At 29.5% G+C, this 16,332-nt stretch overlaps 2 protein-coding genes across 2 annotated transcripts in view; one reads left to right on the forward strand and one right to left on the reverse strand.

Moving 5' to 3' along the window:
* The window catches only part of LOC113363596 (protoheme IX farnesyltransferase, mitochondrial), a 269,846-nt gene that overhangs the window by 219,939 nt on the left and 33,575 nt on the right, over nucleotides 1–16,332 (reverse strand). The window lies entirely within an intron of this gene.
* The window catches only part of LOC113380808 (protein scabrous), a 133,525-nt gene that overhangs the window by 85,778 nt on the left and 31,415 nt on the right, over nucleotides 1–16,332 (forward strand). The window contains exon 2 of the mRNA XM_026619888.1: nucleotides 1,875–2,190. Coding sequence (XP_026475673.1) covers nucleotides 1,875–2,190 — 316 coding nt within the window. The remainder of the gene's footprint in view (nucleotides 1–1,874; nucleotides 2,191–16,332) is intronic.

Raw genomic sequence — 16,332 nt, forward strand, 5'->3', positions numbered from 1 at the left:
CCGTAACGAAATGTTCGAGGAATACTGAATGTTTTCAAATAGATTATTATTAATATTGTAACATTGTCTAATATTTATAAGAATTATATAAACTGAATTGCAAAGTTGAAATTGTTTGTTTAAAGTATATTAAAGCTATAGTCAGAATTAAAAATAGAATCTGAATTATTTTCGATATACAAAAAAAAAAAAAATTATACAAAATTGTTTTTTCCAAAATCAATTATTTTATTAAAACAAGCTGAAAGTTCTTTGAATCATTTAAATTGAACGCTTAGTTCTCTCAAAAACTGCCATTTTTTGCACATTTAGCTCTGTATCTTCGAAATGGCTCACTTCGAATGAGAATGAATCACTTCTCCCAATCATTACTAATTGAATGTTTTCAGATCATTCAAATCGGATGCTCCGTTCACTCAAAAACTCGATTTCTATTTTCTGCACTCTTTGCTCCGTATCTCCGTAACGGCTGGACCTGCCTTTGCCAAAAACTAATCAGCTCTTCTCCCTGTCAATAGGAATCGAATGTTTTTTGAACCATTCAAATCGGTTGATCCGTGCGCCCGAAAACGTGACTGGAAATTTGTATCCATACATACATCCCACGCACACACACATTCATTTTTTCTGAGGTATGCCAAAATGTTCAGAAACCTTCAAAACGTCGAGAAATGTACAAATTTTCAATTTTGATTTTCGGCCCATTACAGTAACTTACCCTACGGGAAGTTAATAAATTAAAAATAGCATTAATTGGAAATTTCAAAAATTGTGAAACCTAAAGTGAAGAAAACTGCATTGATTTTAAAATCAGTAAATTCATTAAATTCACGAAATTGATTAATAGAATAAATACATTTGTAACAGTAATAAGATCAAAATTATTATTTAACATAATTGATAAATTAGATAGATGATAATTTTATTAAAATTACTTCTATATATTTTAAGCCATTATTTTATCTTGAGCACAGTCTTGTTTGCACTCCCAACACTTTTATTTTCAGCCCTGACAATAATTCTACTGTTTTATCAAACTTCTAGCTCTAATCCTACCTAAACTCAAATTATAACTTCAGCTACTAGTTTTGAATTCAACCACTTACTGTAACCAGATCTTTGTTCTACCTCCAGATCCCAGGTTTTGCTTCAAGCATCTAAATTCTGGATCTAACCTATAGATCTGGTTTCAAGCCTTTCTAGTTCTTGCTTCAAGTTACTAATTCTTGCTTCAAGCTACTAGTGCTACTAGTAGTCCATAGTTCGATCATTAGCCCATACTCTCAAATCCAACTCCAACCCCTGCTTCTACTACTAGTTCCTAGTTCATAGTTCCAGTTCTAATTCCAGTTCCAGCACATATCATGTTCACGAGCTTTAAACGTGAGCTTTCGCCATCCCGGAACTAAAGATCGAGGCGGCGATAACCGCCATTTCGGATAAATATAGTTTACGACTCCCAACATTCGCGAATGGCCGCGGTGCGGTGGAGACGCAATATGGTAATAATATCGTCGATAATATCGTTCTAGAATTTTTGATCAAACACACATAGAAGTCGAAGTGGAATTCCAATTTCCATTTTGAAGTTATTGCATTTGCATTTATGCATATATTCATATTTGTGCATTTACGGACGTATAAAAGTTGTAAAAAGGTTACGAATACGATCTGAAATTGAAGCAGAACATTTGTTGACCCATTTTGCACGTTCGAACTTATTAAATTTCGAAACGGACGAAATAGATAAATATAAACGCATATATATCGAACTGTTATTTTATAGTAGAATGAAAGAACGAAAACAACCAAAAAGTATTGTTTTCATATTGTTGATTATAACATGAATTAAAATATTATTTTTTCTCTTTCAGACGTGATCTTCTCTTGAAAAACGCAATCAGTTCTCCTCCTCAGCAAGCTCCAAAATCTTCCCAAAACGATCAACTGACCGCTCGGTGGTTGGCAGAGAGCGTAAACGCTCTCCGATCGGAGATGTTAGAACTCCAAAAGACCAGCAACGCATCTTCCATTCTAGTCATCCAGCAAAAAAATGCCTGTGAGACCAGATTGGCGGTCCTGAGAAACGATTTGGTGTCGCTGAGCGGCCAATGCCAGAAGGGAAAAAGCGAGTTAATCGAGCTCCAGGAAGTAGTAAAAGAGGCGAGAGAGGACATCAAGGAGAATCAGGTCAGTAGAGGATAGTACATTACATTCGAGATCTGTGGAAATACCAGTCGCAAATGTAAATCCAGTTCCTTCTTCCGCTCACCAGCAAAACTTTATCGTTGTCGAAACGGATTAATCACTTTCCACCGGATCTCGTAGAAAACTTTTCTCTCATCCTCCTTCCGGAGTTTCCATTGTTTTCCTCGAAGAGAAAAGTTTCGCGTGGGCACCACAGCTATTTACAATCCAAAATGAAGGGACGTGGGATTAATAATGACGAAGAGAGAAGATAGTTGATTAAGTTTAAGAGAAAATTTTATGAGACACCACTAATAAGCGATTTATAGACGTTTTTACACCATTATATCCCAATTTCCCTCTCTACTTCCACTGTGCATCCAAAGAGCAATCCAGATATTTGCATTTTGCAGCATGTTGAAATAATAACAGATTGATGTCGCAGTTTGCCCGCCAGGAATATTAATCATGCACCCACTACGAACTGCCACCCGAGCACTGGGCGACATTTTAGCTCCAGCGTTTTTATAGTCTCGGAGCTGAATGCATTTTAATTGTTTGAATTGGAAATAAATACGAATAAATTAGGAGAATGATTTTTAATGATAAGGACTTCAAAATTGAGTAAACATTTATTATATATCTTATAACTTTTCAATCGTTTGTCTGATAATAATAAAATATTGTGTTCCAATATCACAACTGCCTATAATAACTTGGTATACACCAAAAATATATTTTACCAGTATATCCTAAAAGATGTAGCGTATTTAAGCATTTGTTAATTAAATGTCATAACTTTTGAACTTTTCGTCTTATATATATTAAATATTTGATAAATTTGTATAAATTTATATAATCTGCAATATATTCTATCAAGACACTAATTCAATTGAATATAGGCAATTAATCTAATTTATTTGCAACAGTGTATTTATTTATTTTGTATCTCTTGAACAGTTTGTCCAATCTAAGTACTCTACAAAATTGGAACATCTACAAAATTTGTTTACAAAAGTATATTAGATAAACTTATAATAGTTCGGTATACTTAAAAATAGCAATCGAATATAAAATATAACCTTGGTACACTACAATATGCTACCTCTTTAAACTTGAATTGACTTATAAGAAGATTGATGCATTTATATATTTATTTGAATAGGTTATAATTTGTAATATCTAAAATTATACACATGTATATATATATATATATATATATATATATATATATATATGTGTGTGTGTGTGTGTGTGTTTAGGGAGTGTATTGTTTTATAATCGTTTCAAACATATTAATGCCTTTATTATTCCATAAATCTGGCGATAATGTGTCACCATAGTAAATAAAATTAATATTCGTCATGACAAATTTCAAATAGATTTAATTCATGACATAATTCCGTTATTAATTATATTTGCAAATAGTTTATACTGCAAAATAATTATATAATTATTTATTCATTCATTTGCTGCTCGAATTAATTTTTGTATTTATTCATTTGTCATTTATTAATTAATTTATATATATATATATATATGTAAATAAATATGGTGGTATATTTATATCGTAAGATCTATTTATAACACATGATATATATATATATATATATATATAATTAGGTTTCTTCCCCTTGTTGGGGGCGCTTAAACAAACATTTAATTTGTACGCTTATTCTCCCTAAGATATATATTTAGTTGTTATTTTATCATTTTATTCCGAAAACATTACGTTTCCTATTTATTCGTTGTATCGATTCGCCAGAAAGGAGCTTTTATGTAAATATTGTACAATTAAGTATGTTTATAGACCTATTTGTTTCAGTTCGTGTAATTTTCAAACTGTTTATCCGAAATAAAAAACATTTTGGAAATTTAGACGAAAATACATTATTTAAAATATTTTCTGATATGAAAATTCCGTATTACACTTCAAAATCGCTTTGGAAAATAGATTGAAAATACGTATTTGCTAAAATAGGTAATAACTTTAATCATAATTTTAATTGTACCCTGATTAGTGCATTTTTTGTATAAAAGTTTTTGCAACTTTTACACCGCTAGTCAAAAGTAAATATATTGTTTGAAGAATTTACACAAAATTATCTATGACATTGTCTAACATCACAAAGTCCTACAGTAACTCGGTACACTTTAAAATGGTATTGGAAGTTAGACTAATAATATACGTTTTGATACAAACATTCTTGTTGATTTCTGTCTGATTCATTTTTTTTTGTTATAACTTTTGTAACTTTGATTAAAGCAGTGATTCCCAAGGTGGTCCACAACAGGTTTTAAGAGGTCCACGTCAGCAAAAAAAAAATGGGGTCCATGAAATAAAATGGTGGTTACGGTAGTGGATCACAATACACCACGTTAATATCTTTTTAATATATTTATAATGAAAAGTTATATACAATATTTATAAATAAAATTATAAGATTTTATAAAAAGTAGACATTCGATTTGTGGTCGCAATAAGGTTGAGCTTGTAAAGAGCTTATTTTTTAGTATTGAAAGGTTGGCAAAATTTTTGCGCTTTTGAAATCTGTCGTATTTTTGGATACAAAATATAAAGGATTTGATTCAGATTTAAATAGGTGTTAAATAGTGATCCCTAAACAAATAAAAGATCATGACTGGACATCACTAGCCAAAAGATATAAGATTAAACCCATAGATAAACAAGTATAGACCTTTCAACATTGTTTCCATATATTGATAATTAAATATTTGCTTGTCGCTTTTTTTATTATTTTGTTATTATTTTAAATTTAATTAATACAATAAATGAATTTAACATGTATACCACTATACAAAAAAGTTTGATAACCTATGGTCTAAAACATATTCACAAAGTAGACCATAAGGACTCCTAGTGGTTCATGACTTTGCCTAAAAAATTAAGTAGTCCACGAATTGAAAATGAGAAATCACTCAAAAAGACCACAAAAAACAGGTTGGGAACCTATGGTCTTAAAGCTAAACTAATAAGTACAATTTGCAAATTTGTACAAAATTTACAAAATAATCTACAAAACTTATGACCATCATAAAGCTACCCGGTATGCTAAATAGTAAATACCTAAAACGCGCTTAGACCACATAGTATTTTTCAATTGAATATTTAGCACATATAGTAGGTATGATTATTACGAATTAATATGGTTTGCTGAAATCTGTATCAATTTATATATTTCAATTCCATTACATATTTTTGAAATTCAAGTTCCAAGTCCACGTCGACTTTTTATCGTTCTTGACATTTTGTCGTAGTGAAAGCTGCGTGCAAGCGAATTATTAAAAATTCGGCTCGGTTATGTAATTAATGGTATATCGTTCTTGTTCTTCGTTCAATTCGTTTTTGTTTCATCCTCGGTGTTCCGTTAATACCTGATGTCTGTCCTTTTCCAACCACCACCACCACCACATGTAGGTAATATAATATAAGCGAAATAATAATGTAATAATAAAGAAACGAAACCGCCGCCAAGAAACAGCTGCCAGGCGAGAGAGAACCAGACGCCAGAAGGATAACGAGGGCGGACGACGTGGAGGGACCAGGTGCAGGAATATATATGTATATATATATATATATATATATATATATATATATATGTGTGTGTGTGTGTATATATATATATATATATATATATGTGTGTGTGTATATATATATATATATATATATATATGTGTGTGTGTGTATATATATATATATATATATATATTATGAGTATACCGAGTTGCTATATGGTTCATTGTGTTAGACAATATCGTATGAAAGTTAATTTTGTACAAATTCGTCAAACACTGTGAAATTGAAAATATGAGATCGATAAAATGTAAGAGGCCATCTTAACCCGCCTTAGGAACTTTATATTTGGCAAGTTTTATAATTTATAACGTATAAATCCATATAAGCATAACATAATATACCTTTATCATTTTCAGATTATAATTTTATTATCAAGTACTATTCGAAAACCCAGGTCAATCCGGACAAAAGATCTAAACCCAGGGCAAATATAGCTGTTAGAAAAATTAAATCCCAAGGTTAAAATTCAGGCCAAACCTGGACGATTACTTTACCTAAGTTCTTTTTTTAAATAGCAATCAGAATACAGTACAATTCTATGAGCTTTTTGGCTTATATCATTTGCACACATATAAATTATTTTGATAAATATTATATCCATAGTTGGAGAATCACTTCCATAAGTGAAATCACAATCACATCATAAGTTCATATATGCAAAGTTATGGTACTGTTAAAGGTCGTCAATATTATCATTGGGCAGCTTTTTCTTCAGTATTCTTGAAGTTAGTGTCTCAAGAAGCTGAGTGACTATAGAATTTGAATAATGTTCTAATTTTTGAAAATGACACAGTTTAAATATTTTGACACTATTTATTTTTATAACTCTGTTTATAAATTCAATGTTAAGATCGTCGTGTAAGGACTTATTGCTTACGAACCATGGATCATCAGTAATCTGTCTTAATATTTTCGACTGGGCACGTTGCATTAGCACAATGTTTAATTTGCTCGCACAGCTCCACTGTTCTATGCCATAAGTCCATATTGGTTTTATTACCACCTTGTAAATTAGTAATTTATTGTCAATAGATATTATTGGCATGCGTCCCTGACGTTAATATAGTTATCAGTGGTTCGAATTTTTAGAGTTTTTAATTATGTGCGAATATGATCCTTCCACGTCAGTCTGCAATCTAGATGCATACCTAGGTATTTCACACAATCATTATTTGAAACTGCTTGGCCATACAAATACACTCCTGGGATTTAGAAACTTCTAAAATCATAACAAAATTCTGACACTGTCTATAATTCCAAATATTGATGATTTTTTCTAACTAAACTATCATAAACCTTATCTTATACAAAGCTTCATCAAAATATTCAAAAAATTTCAACAACTAACTACGAAAATACGATCGGAGCAGTTTTGTCAGAAGCTAATTAGCATGATACCCAAATTATATCTTTTAAAAGGTTTTTTTTTTAATTTTTAAAATATGATCAGATTTTTTTTCGAAAACGTGGATCGAGTTTCTAATGGCTTCTAAGTTTTTGTGACCGACGCAGCAAAACGATATGTTAAGATTTAGCTCACAATTTTGCATACACACAATTTAGAATAACTTGTAACTTCAAGGAAACATGAAATTAGCTAATAACCACTTCTGATTTAAACATAAAATTCTCCTTCAAAAAGTTCAAAATTGAAAAACACGTTCAAGCACCCAAGGGAAACAGTTTTATTTTTCAGTGCTACTTTAAAAGATCAAAGTTCATTAAATAATCTTCTATATTGTTTAATATTGTAATGCCTTTCAGCAAGGAGCTTTACTGAGAAATCATACCTGATTCTGTAGCATTTTAGTTATTTGATTTCCAATTGTAAATCGCTTATGCATTCATTTGTTATGATTTATGTACCTTTTAAGCCGTTTCTCTAAAGTTAAATAATCTATAACATTATTTCATATCATTACAGCTGCTCGATAATTGGCGATGGAATATTTTATTTAGTCTTTGGTAAATTTATTATGTTGCCCATGTTATTGGAATATACTCGGGAGATATAAAGAAAATGATAAAAGGCACTTATTTGGTATTCTATTTAACTAATTTATAGTATATATGAAAAGTTAGTGCCAAATAAAATAATTAATAATTTTGTTTAATACTATAAATGCTGCAACCAATGCTGCAACCTACAATTGGTTGCAGCATTTATAGTATTAAACAAAATTATTAATTATTTTATTTGGCACTAACTTTTCATATATACTATAAATTAGTTAAATAGAATACCAAATAAGTGCCTTTTATCATTTTCTTTATATCTCCCGAGTATATTCCAATAACATGGGCAACATAATAAATTTACCAAAGACTAAATAAAATATTCCATCGCCAATTATCGAGCAGCTGTAATGATATGAAATAATGTTATAGATTATTTAACTTTAGAGAAACGGCTTAAAAGGTACATAAATCATAACAAATGAATGCATAAGCGATTTACAATTGGAAATCAAATAACTAAAATGCTACAGAATCAGGTATGATTTCTCAGTAAAGCTCCTTGCTGAAAGGCATTACAATATTAAACAATATAGAAGATTATTTAATCTTATACAAATTCAGTTTACAGTTTATACTCTGTATATTTAAGACGGACGATTTAAAAGTTACAAGAGATTTCATCCAGGACTTTGGAACAAACAGCAGTATTTCAATTCCCGTATAATCGTTCGCGATATAATATCCATATTAGCATATTATCCATCCTCTTGTCTTCGGGATACTCCTATTTTTGTTTATTCTATCCTGCGACAAAGGCGAAAATCGCTTTTATTCATAATTTTCGATCTGATACTCGAGTTTATTATTCGGCGAAGGTGTTTCTTCCTCCTTTGAATATAAAGTTTACAGATTTACATGATTAAATCGCTTTTGTGTATATAACAACTAACAGCATTTAACTTTTGCCAAGAAATGATAAGAATCTTTCGGAAAACGTTTGCCGAGGGAAATGCTATATAACGAGACGAAAGTTAGGATAAAGGAAATATATACACACACAATCACACACACACAGACACACACACATATATATATATATATATATATATATAATACATATATATATAATCAAAGAATTTATCCCAAAAATTAAGAGTGGGCAACCCTCGATAAAAATAGTTTATTTTTAAGTTAAACTCTAAAGTTTAGGCAATCCCATAAGCTTTCTAAAATTACTATTTCAGAGGACTTTTCGGTAGGAGAATGAAAATTCAGAGTTGTACGTGTTTTCCAATTCAGCATTATAAAAAATTAAAATTAAAAATTGATACCAAAATTTGATAAAAAATGTTAGAGATGGACAACCCTCGTTAAAAATAAAAGTTCCTTAAGTTAAATTTGTTCTGATTTTCATGAGTTCAACAAAATTTTCATTGAAATTTGAAAAATTTGAAACAAATCATTCCTTGACAGAAAGCGGCGTAAAAGTTGTTGAAGTACTAAAACGACCATTGCGAAATAAGAGTTTGTGGTAGGAGGGTGAAAATTGAGGGCTATATTTATTTTTTATCAAATTATAAAACGAATAAAATAAGTTATTGATATATATATATATATATTACATTTCTCAAGTTTTTTCGCTCTGTCTCTGCATCTTTCACAATCTCTTTTTCGTTTTTGTTTGAAATATCATACTCGAATTTTTACAGAACAGGTTTGTCGAGTCCAAAATTATTAATTGGTATCGAATATCGGTATTTGATCTGGATTTGGATCTTTTTCAGCAGCATTAATTTTGCGGCTGCCTTTTTTTTAGGTAACAGGTGATTGATGATTTCGATTAAAAACATACATCGTGCTTTTTCGAATTTTATTTATCAATTTCAAAAGGGGTATTATAATGTTACACAATGTCGTAGACTATTTAATTATGAACAAATTTGCCACATATTTTTCATATTGAAAGCATATTTTGGACGTTATAAAAAATTTAATGAATAAAAGCACAAAACAACAAGCCCTGTATTTAAATTTTGCACTGTGTTTAAATGTTTTTCTGTTTTCAACAAAGTTTTTTGAAATACCTGTCTGCTGAATAGCTGCTTTGTATTAATGGATAATATCATCAATAAATATAAAAATATTACATATCAATAAGTATGAAAAGTTGTCAATACAGCGCTCTATTAAACTTTCTCTACTTAATTCTGATTTGAAACCATAGACAGTAGCTGTAGAACTCTTTTATGTTGAGAAATATAAAAGATTATATAAATTTATACAAATCCCCAAATGTTTTACATATATCAGACAAACGTGTTAAAAGTTACAAGAGATACAGTAAATTTATATGTAAAAGAAATTTATATAGCCATAATGATGATAAATGTTATCCTGGCTTGAAACGAGCTTTCTAAACAGCAAAGATTTTATTATATATATATATATATTATATATATATATATATATATATATATATAAAGACATACATAAATATATGGTTTGCACCCTGGGCAGGTACATAAAGATGTTGTAATGTGCAATTTCTTTCGTATCTGGGTTAGTCGTCTTCGCCAAAGAACTTTTACGACTGAATCAAATACTTGTTACTAGAAATGTATATATATATATATATATATATACTAGAGCACAAAAACGTTTTACCAAGTATTCAGATATTAAATGAGCATCTACTTCAAACTACTGCAACATTGCATTCATTTGCGCACTTAGTCATTAAATCCCCTATAACTTCACAAATTTCCATGATAAATTAAAAGGAATAAATAATATATTTAGCAAATTTGTATAAGATTAAAAAATGTACAGTATCGTCTAATATTACAATACAGCAATTCAGCATACTCTAAAATCGACATTGAGTACAGATATTTAATCTGATTGACCAAAAATGTAATGTTATTACCACAAGGGTAAGATCTCATTATGAATATACTCACTATATCTCTAGTAAAAATTTACTTTCCAAATGAGTCAAAAAGAATTTTAATCCATTATATTATATATGCACAAGACATTCGGAATATTTGGTAGGTTTTGTACTATTTTTTATGTTTTTCTTTCAAAATTCCGCAATGCCGACATGACCGGCTGACACACCTGCGTTTTCTGCCGCACAAGCAAATAAATAAAAACGAAACTACGGTTTAATGGACGAAGCAAAAATAAAGATATATATATATATATATATATATATTCATGAAGAAAGGAAAAAGGCCCGTGAGCTGAGTTAAACTCCAACGATTCAGGGAAGATTAGTGTAAGAGATTTTCCATTGCCATTTCACACTACAATGCCCGAAATGGGCTATTTTGAACTAGAAACATATTTTTGATCTATAATTTAAAGTGGAAATTGATATCACTACAGCATGAAGTCAGGACGTCCTGTTCCAATACTTCAAGTAAAAATTTTCGAAACTTCTTTATATCTCTATTCGTTTCGACGAGAAATTCTACTTCATCATCAGTGGTTTTGAACTTTTTAGACTAACAGTAATACATAGTGTGGAAATGGGTTGATTTGTAATTAATAATAAAATATTTGTTTACAAAAATATACATTATGTCATGTCATTCTATTTTGTTCTGTTCGGTTGTCCAGTCCATTTTGATCCCACAATAGTAATAATAATTAACATGTTTTTTTTATTATTATCTCTTTTATTTACAACTGTCCAGTAAAGGACATTCAATAAATTTTAAATTCAATAAAAGGGACATTGTATATTACAAGGGCATGTTGGAAAAAACAACTCAGTAGTTGTTATTCTATTCAATATAAAATTCACAATATTTTATTGATAACAACATAATTTTAACTATTTACTTATTAAATAATTTCTTATAAATAATGATTGAGTTATTTCCATTTTTTATCAGGAGCTTTTATTTTCAATCTTCTTAGATAGTTATCTGTTATCAAGGAATTTGCTAATGAATTTGGATGACTGATTAGCTTGTTTCTATACTTGTGTGCTGTTTTTGTTATTACTTCATTTATGACAGGTGTATTCGTGTCGACATGAATCAACCAGTTAGGAACATATTTTGGAGCTCCTAAGGCAATTTTCAAAAATTTGTTTTGAAATTCCTGTATTATTTCTATATTAGTCTTATGAGCACTGCCCCACAATTGTATACTATAGCACCAAATTGGTTTGAATAAAGAAAGTAAAATTAAGAATTGGAATAAAGGACTAAGTGTCACTTTTTTATAAAATATTTTTTAGAAACGAAATGAAGAGAAATCTCGATCATCGAATAAACTTTTAATTTTTATAAATGATGAACTTTCTTTTTAAAAAACGAATTTAAAAAAAAACCTTATTATCAATGAAATGCAAAATATTAACAAAAACTCAAACTAAAAATATTTGAAAAATTAAAGTTGTTTTAAAAATATTTACTTTAATTATTTGATCAAGTTAGGTAAGATTCAAGAACCTCAACTTAAAAACCTCAACTTCATTAAATATTTAAAAAATGCAGTGCATTTCTATATTCGAAATATTATTTAACATGAATCAGCATTTGAAATACACAATACTACTCAATTTGTGCTAGACCTGACAATTATCAATATAGAGTATAGGTACCACACTGATTTATATATATACATATATATATACATATATATATATATATATATATATATATACATATATATCGAAAATGAGGGTTTCACGCATTGGTGGATGCATTTTTAGTTATTTCCTGTCCATGGTTTTAGGTATTTACCAGAGTGCAACGGAAAGCGTCGCTCCACGGACGACTGTATTAAAACAATAGGCTAAAATAATAATGCATACACACAAATAATGAATATGATGGATTATTAATATCGAAACGATTGATTTGCTATTTCATAATAAAAAATAGCCCGTTGTACTGTTCCTAGTTCTACGGTAATAAAGCAATATAAATTTTGGTGGTCTTATTTCTATATATATTATAACTTTTAAGTTATAACTTATATATTAATTATATATAAGTTATAACTTAAATAAATTATATATTATAACTTTTTAAGTTTCTTCATTAATGCAAATGGTATATTTGACATTTTTTTCCAAAATTTAATAGTTTATAATAAACACAATATACCTACAATAAGATCCTACAGAAAGTCGGTATACCTACTCAAAAATTGCAAATGAACATCGAATGTACTATGTATTCAATCAAATATAGTATAGGGTGCTGTATAAAAATTTTGTTAATTCAATACAAATACTTTATTACTTATGACTTCGGAGACGCTGAACGCTGGACCTGCCTTTACAAAAATTTCACCAATTGTTCATTTCGTCGAATTATTTAAATCGGACGCCCCGTTATCTCAAAAACTGAAATATCATTTTTGGCACTTCTGCCCCGTATCTCCAAAACGACTGGATCTGCCTCTGCTAAAAACTAATCAGCAAGTTTCCTTATCAGTTGGAATCGAATGCTTTTTGAATTATTCAAATCGGTTGATGCGTGTTCGCAAAATCGTCGACAAAAATTTGTATCCGCATACACACACACACATACGGGTGTATTTTTCTAAGGTATGTCAAAATGTTCCGAAATCCTGAAATGTAAAATTATATGACAATTTTCATTTTTGATTTTTTGCGATTACTATAACCTACCTTACTATATGGGAAGTTAAAAATTTAGAAAATTTTATATAGTATTGAAAATGTAGGTATTAAGTAACCTAACCTATAATATTATCAAAATATCCTCTAAAGCATGTCGGTATTCTTTAAAATTGCTTTTAACAATGAATGTTTATACCGAGTGCGTTGATCAACCCATCTTGGTGTTTTTATTGTATCTATTGACATTCATAATATTAGGCAAATTTGAACTGAACTAAATCATGTTGTTTAAAAAATACCCATCACTTGGTATACTTTATATCCTCCTTTATACATTTTATATCTTGGTGTTTTTATTGTATCTATTGACATTCATAATATTAGGCAAATTTGAACTGAATTAAATCATGTTGTTTAAAAAATACCCATCACTTGGTATACTTTATATCCTCCTTTATACATTTTATATAGTTGGATTAATATTATTATATGTGTAAGTTTCAAGGCAAATTGTAAGTCGAATAAACCTTACTTCAAACTCCCCTATTAAATCACAAAATCCGATTTATAGATTTGTTAAAAAGTCTTCGTAATCTGTTTTGTATCAATAACCATCCACCAGCACCTCCCACAAACCACCCACCGCCATCAATATCAATTATCCATCCGCCAGTGAAAATAATGGATGGAATTGTATAATTTTATTGTGTTCGTATAATATTGGCGGACACTTTAATCTAGTACGTCCGCCATGGCGGACTTTGATGTTTTTTTTCGTGACAATCGATGAAAAATGCATTTGACATCACGTTTCCGTTTAAAACAGCCAAAAAAAACAATATCTTTCGGCATTTTTATTACGATGATGGATTAGTTCGGAAATTATTCGCATGGGATACTTTTATAAAAAAAAGTAATAATACTTGGTATTTCGAAAGTGAAATCGTTATGTATTTTAGATAATATTATTTTGAAATTTAAAGGTCGTTGTATGAACAAATCTATATAAAGCTGTTTTGATAAAACACGATCAGTAAGAGCATCTATGTATTTTAAATTTTGCTGTTATTGCAGATAATACGAGTATATAGAATATCTACCGATTTTCAATGTTGCAGTACAAACGATACGTCCTAAAGAACTCTTCAAAAATGCTCTGAAACCAGTTTTCTATTTACATGCATGCCTGATCTGCCATTTTATAAAAAGAATAATACGAATTTTTATTAGAAAACTGTAAGATAGTAGTATTTATAATAATATTAATAATATGTTATAGTTATACACGTATTTAGGAATAGTATATTCACATGTCAAGGACGTACTGTAAACTGTAAGTTCTGAAGAGCTCGTTGAAAACGTGTTTATTTTTCTAGAATGCACATGACGATTTGTAATCACACTCATTCTTGCATATGTAGTAGGGCAAATAATGGAAACTTGTTCGAACAAACATACTTCATCTTTCATTCTTCCAAAATCATATAGTTTAGCTGTTAGGGAGCGTCCATAAATCACGTGAGGTTTTTAGGGTAAGGAAGGGGTATAGTAAGATATCACGTATATTTATTTTTTACCTGAATTTTAAAAAAGCCCAAACATTTTCAAAAAAAATCAAAAAATTTACCATTTTTTCACGTGACTAAAAATACTCGTGATATTTGGTGGGCGAGGGGGTGCAATTTTGAATATTATCAAGGGGAAGGGGTGTCCAAAAACCCTTAAAAAATCGATCACGTGATAAATGGACAACTCCTTATACGTACAAAATCAAATTTGTTTTAGAAAAAATATGTTATAGTTATAACATTAAACATATTGAGAAATTACATATCTGAAGTCCTAGTATAAAACATATGTCCTGCAGAGCTTGTTGAAAAGTTTACATTCGTTAACTCAAATTTGCTTGTTAGAAATCATTAACTTTGTTGAGCTTATTATATAAATTGACATAAAGTTTGGCATGTGGAAATATAAGGGTCGTAGGGCAAACTGTAGAATTATTGTTATAAAGTATTACAAGTCGCCTACATTGTTGTCTCGAACATTTATTTCCACTCCATTCGAGTTTCCCATTTATTTTTATTATTCCTCGTATGAATATTGAATTACAATTTACTACAGTCTGGTTTGCTGTTGTTGTAGTTTTGTCCGCCAATAAATACGTGACTTTTTACCGAAGAAAATACATTTTTATAGTTCCATTTCCATTCCTCGATTATTTCCTCCTCTTCCTCCTACATTTTGCATTGCAATTGGAATTCGCAAATTCCAGAGTTTATAGGAAGAATATTATTCGTTGGATATTTTCCGTGATGGCAAGAGCCCCCAACCCTCCACCTTTTCCATTTTGTGCGAAATTTTATATCGGAATGTAATAAAAGATATTTGTTTACTTTGTTCGGGGATATATATGGATCCAAGTTGATTGGAAATTGTTATGTTCTAAATATACAATGTTTAACTGTTGCAATATCTCTCGAAACTTTTAAATGATTAATCCGAAATAGTCGATGTTTTTGGAAAATTTTAACAAAATTAAAAAACATAGTATCTTTCTAACATTGTAACACCTTACACTCAGCAATAATATCTTTATTAAATTTATGGCAAAGTTCATAACTTGCGTCTAAATTGAATGAAAACTGACAAATATATAATAAAATGATCTACAAAACTTTATAAGCAGCAGTAATGAAGTATAATTCAAAATCACTCTTAAAAATAGTGTTTTAGCACGAGATCTCTAAAAGTGCATTTACTTCTTATATCACTTTTAAAACTCAAACGATTTGTGTAATATGAGTGATATAAACTGTATATGTATTTATTAGAAATTGAATAAAATACTCAATGCTTTTCGAGTATCTATATATGTCAACTCGGTCTACTCGAGAAAATCAAAAATAAAAACTTCATTTTCAGTTTCAAGAACTCCTGATCATTTTGATCACTTAGAAAAAAATAAATGCGTGTGTAA

Source organism: Ctenocephalides felis, unplaced genomic scaffold (assembly GCF_003426905.1).
Source record: "Ctenocephalides felis isolate EL2017-DRISC unplaced genomic scaffold, ASM342690v1 CF-g0.4_SCAFFOLD_00845, whole genome shotgun sequence".
Classification (NCBI taxonomy): domain Eukaryota; kingdom Metazoa; phylum Arthropoda; class Insecta; order Siphonaptera; family Pulicidae; genus Ctenocephalides; species Ctenocephalides felis.